This window comes from Microcaecilia unicolor, chromosome 1 (assembly GCF_901765095.1).
Source record: "Microcaecilia unicolor chromosome 1, aMicUni1.1, whole genome shotgun sequence".
Classification (NCBI taxonomy): Eukaryota; Metazoa; Chordata; class Amphibia; order Gymnophiona; family Siphonopidae; genus Microcaecilia; species Microcaecilia unicolor.
The window spans coordinates 63,271,610-63,283,615 of NC_044031.1; the positions used below are offsets into that span (position 1 = coordinate 63,271,610).

General features: G+C 42.4%; 1 protein-coding gene across 1 annotated transcript in view; it reads left to right on the forward strand.

Annotated features, from left to right (window-relative positions):
• The window catches only part of DLEC1 (DLEC1 cilia and flagella associated protein), a 363,928-nt gene that overhangs the window by 160,541 nt on the left and 191,381 nt on the right, over nt 1-12,006 (forward strand). The window contains exon 16 of the mRNA XM_030197931.1: nt 3,909-3,967. Coding sequence (XP_030053791.1) covers nt 3,909-3,967 — 59 coding nt within the window. The remainder of the gene's footprint in view (nt 1-3,908; nt 3,968-12,006) is intronic.

Genomic DNA, 12,006 nt, shown 5'->3' on the forward strand with positions numbered 1-12,006 from the left:
TTGATCCTAGAGGGTCACAGTTTGAATTTCAGTGTTTCGGATATGGACAGATCAGAGAGAAGAGAAGCAGGGGAGAGGGAAGAGGGAGGGATGTTGGGGGGAGGGCTGCCTCTGGCTACTGCCGTCTCCTGGGTTCTCCCGGCGCTGACGCCGGAGGGGCTGGTCCTGTACACACTGTCCCAGACTGTATTACAGCAGGAGAATCTGTATATGTGTCAGCAAAGTGCAGCGTTACCTGATAAAGAAGAGAAATGAGACAGCCAGTTCTGGGTAATGGGGTGGATCAGTTTGTGTCTGCTTACAAAACTGCAGACTGGATCTTGGACGTTAGAGGGGCATAAGGGGAGGCAGAGAACAGAGAATGGCGACGAAAATGATTAAGGGGATGGGACGACTTCCGTATGAGGAAAGGCTAAAGCAGCTAGGGCTCTTCAGCTTGGAGAAAAGGCAGCTGAGGGGAGATATGCTAGAGGTCTATAAAATAATGAGTGGAGTTGAACGGGTAGATGTGAAGTGTCTGCTTACGCTTTCCAAAAATGCTAGGACTAGGGGGCATGCGATGAAGCTACAATGTAATAAATTTAAAATGAATCGGAGAAAATCTTTTTTTACTGAACGAGTAGTTAAACTCTGGAATTCGTTGCCAGAGAATGTGGTAAGGCAGTAAGCTTAGCGGAGTTTTAAAAAGGTTTGGATGGCTTCCTAAAGAAAAAGTCCATAGACCACTATTTCTGGGATAAGCAGTATAGAATGTTTTGTATTTTTTGGGATCTTGCCAGGTATTTGTGTATTTTTTGGGATCTTGCAGGTATTTGCTCAATTTACTTATCCGTTAACCCCATTAATATTGAGTTCACTACAAATTGTACATTCTTCTTACGACTTTGTAATTCTTTATATTGTTACTATGTAAGCCGCATTGAGCCTGCCATGTGTGGGAAAGCGCGGGGTACAAATGTAATAAATAAATACATAAATAAATATGAACAAAGGGATGACCACAACCTTTCTTGATCGATTCTTCCCAACATGCCTCCAATTCCTCCCAAGCGGAAGAACAAATGGCTAGAAATGTACGGAGGGGAGACAAAAACTTCTTCAGGTATATTAGTGAAAGGAGAAAGACTAAAAAGGGGATTGTGAGACTAAAAGATACAGCAAAACGCTATGTAGAAAATGATGAAGAAAAAGCCAATTTGCTAAATAGATACTTTTGTTCTGTTTTTACTGAAGAAAATCCTGGGGAAGGACCGAGAGGGACTGGCAAAAGTACACCTGAAAATGAAGTGGATAGAGCACCGTTCACGGAAGAGAGTGTGTATGAACAACTTGGAAAGCTAAAGGTGGACAAAGCCATGGGGCCGGACGGGATCCACCCCAGAATACTGAGGGAACTCAGAGAGGTTCTGGCGGGTACTCTTAAAGATTTGTTTAATAAATCCTTGGAGACGGGAGAGGTTCCGAGGGATTGGAGAATGGTGGAGGTGGTCCCTCTTCACAAAAGTGGTGATAGGGAAGAAGCTGGAAACTACAGGCCGGTAAGCCTCACTTCGGTTATTGGAAAAGTAATGGAAGCCATGCTGAAGGAAAGGATAGTGAATTTCCTGGAAGCCAATAAGTTGCAAGATCCGAGACAACATGGTTTCACCAAAGGGAAGTCGTGCCAAACGAATCTCATTGAATTCTTTGACTGGGTGACAGGAGAATTAAATCAAGGACGTGCTATGGACGTCATCTACTTAGATTTCAGCAAGGCTTTTGACACGGTTCCCCACAGGAGGCTCTTGAATAAACTAGAAGGGCTGAAGATAGGACCCGAAGTGGTGAACTGGATTAGGAACTGGTTGACGGGCAGACGCCAGAGGGTGGTAGTGAATGGAGTTCGCTCGGAGGAGGGAAAGGTGAGAAGTGGAGTGCCTCAGGGATCGATGCTGGGGCCCATTCTGTTCAATATATTTGTGAGTGACATTGCCGAAGGGTTACAAGGTAAAGTTTGCCTTTTTGCGGATGACACCAAGATTTGCAACAGAGTGGACACCCCGGAGGGAGTGGAAAACATGAAAAAAGATCTGAAGAAGCTGGAAAAATGGTCTAACATTTGGCAATTAAAATTCAATGCGAAGAAATGCAAAGTGATGCACTTAGGGAGTAGAAATCCAAGGGAGGCGTATGTGTTAGGTGGAGAGAGCCTGATAGACACGGACGGGGAGAGGGATCTTGGGGTGATAGTATATGAGGACCTGAAGGCGATGAAACAGTGCGACAAGGCGGTGGCCATAGCGAGAAGGTTGCTAGGCTGTATAGAGAGAGGTGTGACCAGCAGAAAAAAGGAGGTTTTAATGCCCCTGTATAAGACGTTGGTGAGGCCCCACCTGGAGTATTGTGTTCAGTTTTGGAGGCCGTACCTTGCGAAGGATGTTAAAAAAATGGAAGCGGTGCAAAGAAAAGCTACGAGGATGGTATGGGAGTTGCGTTCCAAGACGTATGAAGAGAGACTTGCTGACCTGAACATGTATACTCTGGAGGAAAGGAGGAACAGGGGTGATATGATACAGACGTTCAAATATTTGAAAGGTATTAATCCGCAAACGAATCTTTTCCGGAGATGGGAAGGTGGTAGAATGAGAGGACATGAAATGAGATTGAAGGGGGGCAGACTCAGGAAAGATGTCAGGAAGTATTTCTTCACGGAGAGGGTGGTGAACGCTTGGAATGCCCTCCCGCGGGAGGTGGTGGAGATGAAAACGGTAACGGATTTCAAACATGCGTGGGACAGGCATAAAGGAATCCTGTGCAGAAGGAATGGATCCACAGAAGCTTAGCTGAAATTGGGTGGCGGGGGGAAGAGGGTTTGGTGGTTGAGAGGCTAGGATGGGGGAGGGCAGACTTATATGGGGTCTGTGCCGAAGCCGGTGATGGGAGGCGGGACTGGTGGTTGGGAGGCTGGAAATACTGCTGGACAGACTTATACGGTCTGTGCCCTGAAAAAGACAGGTACAAATCAAGGTAAGGTATACACATATGAGTTTATCGTGGGCAGACTAGATGGACCGTGCAGGTCTTTTTCTGCCGTCATCTACTATGTTACTATGTAATTAACTTTGGTCAGACAATGTGGTGTTCAGCCAAAAGTTAACCAGTCTGTGGGGCAGAAAGTTCAAAATCAAAGCTTATCTGACTAACTCCAGGAGTTTGACGGACAAATCTTTTGAATATTAGCCCTATTTAATCCTGGCATGGTTCCTGCCTGGTTAAAACCCACTGAGTGACCCGGCACCTGATATTCAGTGGTACTTAACCGGTTAGTGCTGCTGAATATCGCTGTTAACCAGCCATCTCCTAATTGGTTAGGTTAGGGATGGGCCATGGCATGGGCAGAGTGCCTACTTAGCTGGGTAAAGGCGATTTTCAGTCCACTAGCTGGCTAAATAGCCACATAAAAGTTAGGACAGTAAAAAGGCTGCCCTAACTTTATGCACTTAAGTTAATTGGGCACCGGTCGGAATATCAGCTGATGCCCAGTTAGCTTCTAGGAGACCATTGATTCCTGGATATTCAATGCCAGGAGCCACACATGCCCTGGCATTGAATATCCGGAGACAGGTCAGCCTGCAGCTGTAAACGGCTCAGACACCACATACCACTGTGGGCTGAATATTGGGCAGTTTCTTTTTTTCTTACTATTAGCTAGGGGGTAAAGATGGGGAAGGCAATGATAAACCACCCCACTAACAGTCTGCCAAGAAACTATCACACAAGTGTACAAAGGCCTACCTTTATATTTTTACCTTTGCTTCCTTAACCTAACTATATTGTTATACATCTTCACATTTACATGCTTATTTTAAAATAAAAAGTACTTTCTGTCTTTAGTTTTCAATGAATTTTTTTACTGTGCTCTATTCCAGTTAAAGACCTTTCACAGTGTAGTTCAAATGGTGCTCCTGGACATTCCAGAACTTCCTCGGTAAGCTGAGAGACAACATTAACCTGCAATGGGCATGCAGTGAGTTATCAGCAAAGTCTATAGATAACTCTGGTTTTCAGGACATCCATAATGAATATTCATCAGAGGCATTTGCATATATGTGAACCCAAAACAAGGCTAATATCAATTATTGTAAAAATCATACATGTTTATTGCCTATGAGAACAAGTGTTAAGAATCCATGGTGTAAAATATGGATATATGCTAGAAATTTGCTCTTCAATCCAGGTCACTTTCTATATAGGACAAGTGTTCAGTGGTTGCAGTGTACAATTTCATTTGAAAGCCAACATCAGTGTTTAAATTCATACATATATTCAGAAGTACCACCTAATTGTAAGCGGCAAGAAGGCTTGTAAATAGCTTCTTACAGAAAGATAGTGATTGGAAAAGTACATGCCTTGATTTGACAGCATGTACTTTGCCAGTGGGTGTGTGCATGGACAGAGTTTGAGCAGGGCACACAGGTATGTGCTTATAGAAATCTTTAAATTACTCTGATATTGGTTCTTTGGTAAAAACTATTGGAGTTGTGTCACAGAAGCAAGATAATCTTGGCAAAGAACATCAAGATAGGATTGCTCTCTGTAGTACAAGAAGTTCAGACATCTAAATCTGCTATAATTGCATTGATCATAGATAAATTATTTATTGAAAAGAAAATTTAGCACATGAAAAATCATGCAAGACATCTTAATTTGCATGTATTGAATTTTCTTAAGGTACTATGTCAGTCACCTATTGGCACCTGGAAAAAGTATTTATTAGAAGTATTGGGACTATTTGCATCAATGTTGCCTCCCTTTAATAAAGTTTATTTCCTGCCTACTCATGATGGACTGACTGACTACTCTCTGCCTATACCGGAAATGGTTTTCAAGGGTGATGATGTGGACGAATTGAATGAAATCTCGGTGAACCTGGAAGATGTACTGAGCCAAATTGACAAATTAAAGAGTAGCAAATCACCTGGACCGGATGGCATTCTTCCAAGGGTACTCAAAGAACAAAAGCATGAAATTACTGATCTGCTGTTAGTAATATGTAACCTGTCGTTAAAATCATCCATAGTACCTGAAGATTGGAGGGTGGCCAATGTGACTTTGATTTTTAAAAAGGGTTCTAGGGGTGATTCGGGAAATTATAGACCGGTAAGCATGATGTCGGTGCCGGGCAAAATAGTGGAAACTATTATAAAGAATAAAATTATAGAACATGTAGACAAATATGGTTTAATGGGACAGAGTCAACATGGGTTCAGCCGAGGAAAGTCTTGCCTCACCAATTTGCTTCATTTTTTGAAGGCGTGAATAAACATGGATAACGGTGACCCGGTTGATGTAGATTATCTAGATTTTCAGAAAGCTTTTGATAAACTTCCTCATGAGAGACTCCTGAGAAAAATAAAGAGTCATGGTACATGAGGCAAGGTTCTGGTGTGGATTAGGAATTGGTTATTGGACAGAAAATAGAGTTTAGGGTTAAATGGTCATTTCTCTCAATGGAGGAGAGTGAACAGTGGAGTGCCGCAGGGATCTGTACTGGGACCAGTAATATTTAACATATTTATAAATGATACGGAAATCGGAACAACAAGTGAGGTGATCAAATTTGCAGATGATACAAAGCTATTCAAAGTTGTTAAAACACGTGCAGACTTTGAAATATTGCAGGAAGAAAATTGGAAGACTGGGTGTCCAAATGGCCGATGAAATTTAATGTGGACAAATGCAAAGTGATGCACATTGGAAAGAATAGTCTGAAGTTACCTGATGTTAGGATCCACCTTGGGGTCCGCGCTCAAGAAAAAGATCTGGATGTCATTGTAGATAATACGCTGGAATCTGCTCAGTGTTCGGCGGCAGCCAAAAAAGCAAACAGGATGCTAAGAACTATTAGGAAAGGGATGGTGAATAAGACCGAAAATACTACAATGCCTTTGTATCACTCCATGGTGCATCCGCACCTTGAGTATTGTGTTCAGTTCTGGTCACCGTATCTCTAAAAAGATATAGCGAAATTAGAAAAGGTTCAAAGAAGAGCGACTAAAAATGATAAAGGGGATGGAACTCCTCTCAAATGAGGAAAGGCTAAAGAGGCTAGAGTTCTTCAGCTTTGAAAAGAGATGGATGAGGGGAGATATGATTGAGATCTACAAAATCCTGAGTGGTGTAGAACGAGTAGAAGTAAATCAATTTTTACTCGTTCCAAAAGTACAAAGACTAGGGGACATTCGAGGAAGTTACATGGAAATACTTTAAAACATCTAGGAGGAAATATTTTGTCACTCAACGAATAGTTAAGCTCTGGAACTCTTTGCTGGAGCAAGTGGTAACAGTGGTTAGCGTATCTGGGTTTAAAAAAGGTTTGGACAAATTCCTGGAGGAAAAGTCCATAGTCTGCTATTGAGATAGACATGGCAAGCAACTGCTTGCCCTGGGATTTGTAGTATGGAGTGTTGCCACGATTTGGGTTTCTGCCAGGTACTTGTGACCTGACTTGGCCACTGTTTGGAAAGCAGGATACTGGGCTAGATGGACCATTGGTCTGACCCTGTATGGCTACTCTTATGTTCTTATGGAAAGGAGAAAATGACAATTTAAATATTTCTGCAATATTGGAAACATCTATAGAGGAGATTCAAGGATGTCACTTTGTTGGTCTGCCTAATCTTTGAGCAAAACTTAAATGTGGTAATAATACACCCATAGTTCAAGAAATTAGTAGTTATTTTATGGGGCAAAGAAACTGGATATATACAGATGTTGCTCTTAGCAAAAGATATGTATAAATTGTTTCTATCATGAGCCAAGAAACCTAGTAATCTCGCTAAATGCTTTTTTTTCTTATTATAGTCCTTATTGATGATACCACTTTTTTGAATTCCACCCCTCTTGTTGTTTGTGGTCAAAAGTGGGAGGTAAAGGAATTTGGTGGGGGGTTATCTTTATTAACGTTTTCCTTTATGCTTGTCATACAAATTTCCTTTCTTTTTCAGTATTTCTTTAACAAATGGATACTTATGTTTGCCAGTGGTGTAGCCACAGGTGGGCCTGGGTGGGCTTGGGCCCGCCCACTTAGGGCTCAGGCCCACCCAACAGTAGCACATGTTTTGCAGTAGCTGATGAGGATTCCAAGCTCTACAAACTGAAGACTTCCCCCTGATGGTAATGAAAACGGTGTGCTCCACATTACTGGCACCAGTGAATGCTCAGTTTTCAGCGAATGCCTGCTGCAGACTGCCAAGGTGGAGAGAAACATTTTCCCACCAGCTTAGATATTTTGGGGGGGGGGGGGGGAGAACACTTGGTGCCCACCCACTTCTTGCCTAGGCCCACCCAAAATCTGCTCTCTGGCTACGCCCCTGATAAGCACCTTTACTCACAGTTAACTGCAGATCACAGGTTGTGCCCCACTGGCAACGAGTCTCGCTAGTACTGTGATTAGCAGTAGGTCCGAGCTGGCAGCATGGTGTACAATGCCCTCTTTCAGCAACATTCAAGGTAAGAACTAAGTGCTGTAACATGGCTAACACATGACCGGGATCTAAAACTGACTTACAAAAATGGCCACTACCTCATGGACTACCGGAAACACAACAGGGCACACTGATCCAGTTAGCAGGGGGAAAAGCACCATGGGAGTACAGCCTACCAACTACCAACATCGTGAGCATTTAACACAAGCTAGTGGAATCACGGAGCCCAATACCCTACACCCACCACAATGCATTGCTGATGTGACTCTGCAGTGCACCTAACAGAAAAGGTGTCCCACTCACCCGAGATCCACATCAGAACCAGGGAAAGGCTGTCAGAGGATAGAACACATTCTGCTGTCATGGAGGTGGGTACGGAATTTGAGGCTGGCATACAGGCTGGCAAAAAAAGTTTGTAAAGTGGGTTTCTTTTGGTGGGAGGGGGTTAGTGACCACTGGGGGAGTCAGGGCAGGTGATCCCCGATTCCCTCCGGTGGTCATCTGGTCAGTTGGGGCACTTTTTTGGGACTTGTTCATGAAAAAAAAGGGTCCAAAAAAAGTGACCCAAAATCGCGGTAAAAACGCCTTTTTTTTTCAATTATCACCTAAAGACGCCCATCTCTGCTTGGCCGATAACCACGCCCCAGTCCCGCCTTCACCACGCCTCCGACACGCCCCCATCAACTTTATTCGTTCTCCCGACGGAGTGCAGTTGGAAATGCCCAAAATCGGCTTTCGATTATACCGATTTGGGCACCCGCGAGAGAAAGACGTCCATCTCCCAATTTAGGTCGGAATATAGGCATTTTTCTCTTTCGATTATAAGGTGGATAGCCTCCTCTTGTAATTATCAAATCATTTAAACTTATCTTATTCAGTCTTGCTTTATGGTCAGGCCCAGGGGACAACTGTTCCCCTGGGTCTGACAATAAAGCAAGATTGAATAAGATAAGTTTAAATGATTTGATAATTACAAGAGGAGGCTATGTATAAAAGAACCAGTGAAGATTTTGATGTTGTATATATTGCTACGAATTGAAATTGTTGCGATCAACATCACTGAGGTTCTGGGAAATCTGTATATGATGATTTGAATATATTGAGATAAAAAGATATATGGCTTTGAAATATTTTGAATAAGTATGATAAGATGCTTAAATAAACTATACTTTTTATTTAGAGTACCTTGTGACTCTTGACACAGGCATAGCTGCCGAAAAACGGCCATGTCGAGTCTCTTTTTATGATTGCACCACGGTCTTTGGTTGATGATTTTAGCATTTATTTCATAAAAACCATTTGTTACAGGATTTGAATTGTCTTCGTGTGACACTTTGCCTCACTTTTCTCCATTCATTTCTGTGTTACTTGGGGATTTTATCCTTCTTTTTGGATTTTGAATAACTGCATATTAAAAATTTCTAAAGCCTGGACCCTGGACCACCAATACACTCTGGAAATAATCTAATTCATCCTAACCCACAACTACTTCTGCTTTAATAATGGCATCTATCTACAAATCAGAGGCACTGCTATGGGTCCCAGAATGGCACCACAGCATGCCCATCTTTTCATGGCAGAACTGGAAGAATATATATCAGAATAAGTCCTTTAAATAATACTAGTGTACTGATGACAGTTTTATGATTTGGGCTGAGGAAGAAGAGACTCGAACAATTTCACAATTTTTTTTAATGCATCCCATCCTTCAATCAGATTCAAAGTTGAGTATTCCACAGAAAAAGTTAACTTTCTAGACCCAACAGTTTCTATCAACCAACTGATATATCAGCTACCTCCACAATTCCAGCTTCTACCCTTCACGCACAAAAAAGTCTATTATCCACAGCCAATCCACACAATACCATTGTGTGTGTTCAGACCCAAGAGACAAAGATGAGCACCTCAAAATCCTCACTGAATCTTTCAAATAGAAAAGCTACAGCCCCAAAGTGAGCTCCAAGAAGATTGCTTCTTTACTTAAAATACCCTAATACCTCAGAGAGAACCCCCTTTGGAAAATTATAAAAAGCCTACAGGCACTGTTCCAGGTGGATAAATTACTGAAAGAGACTCCAAGCTCAGCCAATGCTGGCCTTTCAACAACCACCAAGTCTGAAGCAAAGATTAATGAAAAGCAAGCTCCTGACAGAAGCTCCAAAAAAGAGAGAATGGACACAAGTCCCTATAATATAACTAGCTGTAAAGTGTGTCAGTACATATCACAGGAACCCACAGTTTCCCATATGGGAAAAATATTCAACATAAAGAGATCCTACTCATGCTGTTCCTCAAATGTAGTATATATTATTCAATACAGAAAATGTGAAGAAGAGTATTATATTGGAGAGACGGGCCACATGCTAAAGACCAGATTCAACCTAGACATCACATCAGATATCACAAAGCCAACCAAGGTGACACATCTCTGGGTATTCTTTTTGGTAATAAAGCATTTCATCACTAATTTATGTTCAGAATACTAAGAGGAAGGTCTAAAACAGTCCATGAACGTAAGATTTTTGAAGTTAAGATGATGAAATACTTCGACACCAACAAGTCAGAACTTAACAAAGATCTAGGTTTCCTATCACATTATAAACTATAAAATTATCCTGCTTTTTCACTTTCAGATCATCCCGTCCATCTCTTCTTGTCCCTCTCCAAACCCCTATCCTTCCCCTTGAGACTGTCATTGCATGCTTTTATGTTTTGCTTGCATAATTTTGATATTGTCATCTTTTCTCATATCATCTTGACCTAAGGAAGAAGGTTCTGATCTTTGAAAGCTAGTCAAAAATGTAGTCCAGTCAATCAGGGAAATCCAGTGTGCCTGGTTCAAATCCAACTCATTAGTCTCTTTAACCTTCCATTGACTCAGATTGTAAGCCTTCTCAGGAGAGGAAAATACTTGCTGTACCTGAATGTACAGTAACTACTCCTAGCAAAATTCTGTATCAAAAAATGCAAAATTTTGTTCAAAAAATGTACAAACTCTGCAAAATACTGCGTTTGTCATAATTGAAACAATCAAAACAATTTCCCATCCCCACAATCGCACAGACTTTGTAACCCCATCATCGCACCGTCCCTGCATACTCCATCCCCGTCCCCTCACTGTTCTCACAGTCTAATTTTTTCCCCTGCATATCCCCACTCAAAGGAAAATTTTATGCAGTTTTCAGCCCCCTCCATTCACCCACACTCTATACACCTTTCAAGCCCCTCACACTCCATCCATCTTTTTTCCAGTTCCCCTTGTGCACACACACATAAACCATCTTTTTCCAGCCCCCCAGCCCACACTCCATCCTTTTCCAGGCCTCCCCACCCCCTCACCAATCCAGCGCAGGAAGAGCTGCAGAGGTGCACATTGGGAATACCCCTTTGGGGCAGGAAAGAGCCCCACTCTTTTCTGCCCACTGCCGCTTGAAGTCTTGGCAGCCATTTTGAAGAAGCGGCGATACTGACTAGAGCAGTGGCAGCGGGCAGAAAAGAGTGGGATTCTTTCCTGCCCCTGAAGAGGCCACTAGACCATCAGGGCACGTTAAGGTAAGCTTCAGGAGGGCTCACTGAGGCTCGGGGGCGGGGCAGCCAGCCAGCCAGCCAGCCTTCCTAATTATCTCCAATACCATGGGATAAATTGCAGTCGCCGTTCCCATAGTACTACTGTGGTAGTACTGTGTGAGTTTTAAAAATTGACGGGGAGCACCGTCAACTCTCTGTCCCTCTGAGTGCGCTGCTTAAGGAGGAGGTCTCACAGGGCAGTGGATCATTGTCCTCTGATGCAGCTGTGCTCATCACCCAACTCCAGATTCTGAGCAAAAAAAAAAAAATCCTAGTGGCTGGGGAGTTCTATGGAAATTCTACATTGCACATTTGCGCAGAATTCCGCCAGGAGTAAGTGTAACTCACCTTGAGCTACAACGTTTCTTATTGAACTGATTATTCCTGCTTGCCATGCTGGAGTTTGCATGTCTATTTCCTGGTATCCTTAAACTAGAACTGTACCAAACAGCATATCATACTATTTGGGCAAATATGAATAATGGGCATTCAGCTTTAACATAATAAAAGAAGCAATATGAAATCAGAGATCAAATGTTTATTTCAGCAGGATTTAGCACAATAAAGACCCGGATTATTCATATTCAAATTTAAATCACTATTTGGCCGAATATGAACAGTGTATTCAGGGCACTATTTGGGGCCAAATGGAATACAAATATTCAGTACAGCCCTACATCAGTGTGCCATTTGTAAACTGTCAAGGGAATTGTACACATTGCTACCTCAATGTCCCATTGTTACCAAAATGTCATATGTAAAATTGGCCTTCTGAAGGGCAATTCTGTAAAAACCCGCTTACATTTGTACAGAAACTGGGGGTCTAAGTGTACAGAATACTTATATTTAGGTGTTCATTACCTTCAAAAATGTCATATGGGTTCCTAAGTGGTATTCTTGAAATAGGCACTCAAATGGCATAGTGCATATTTGTAAGGGGAGGGGAGCATTTGTATGGGTGGACCATGGACAA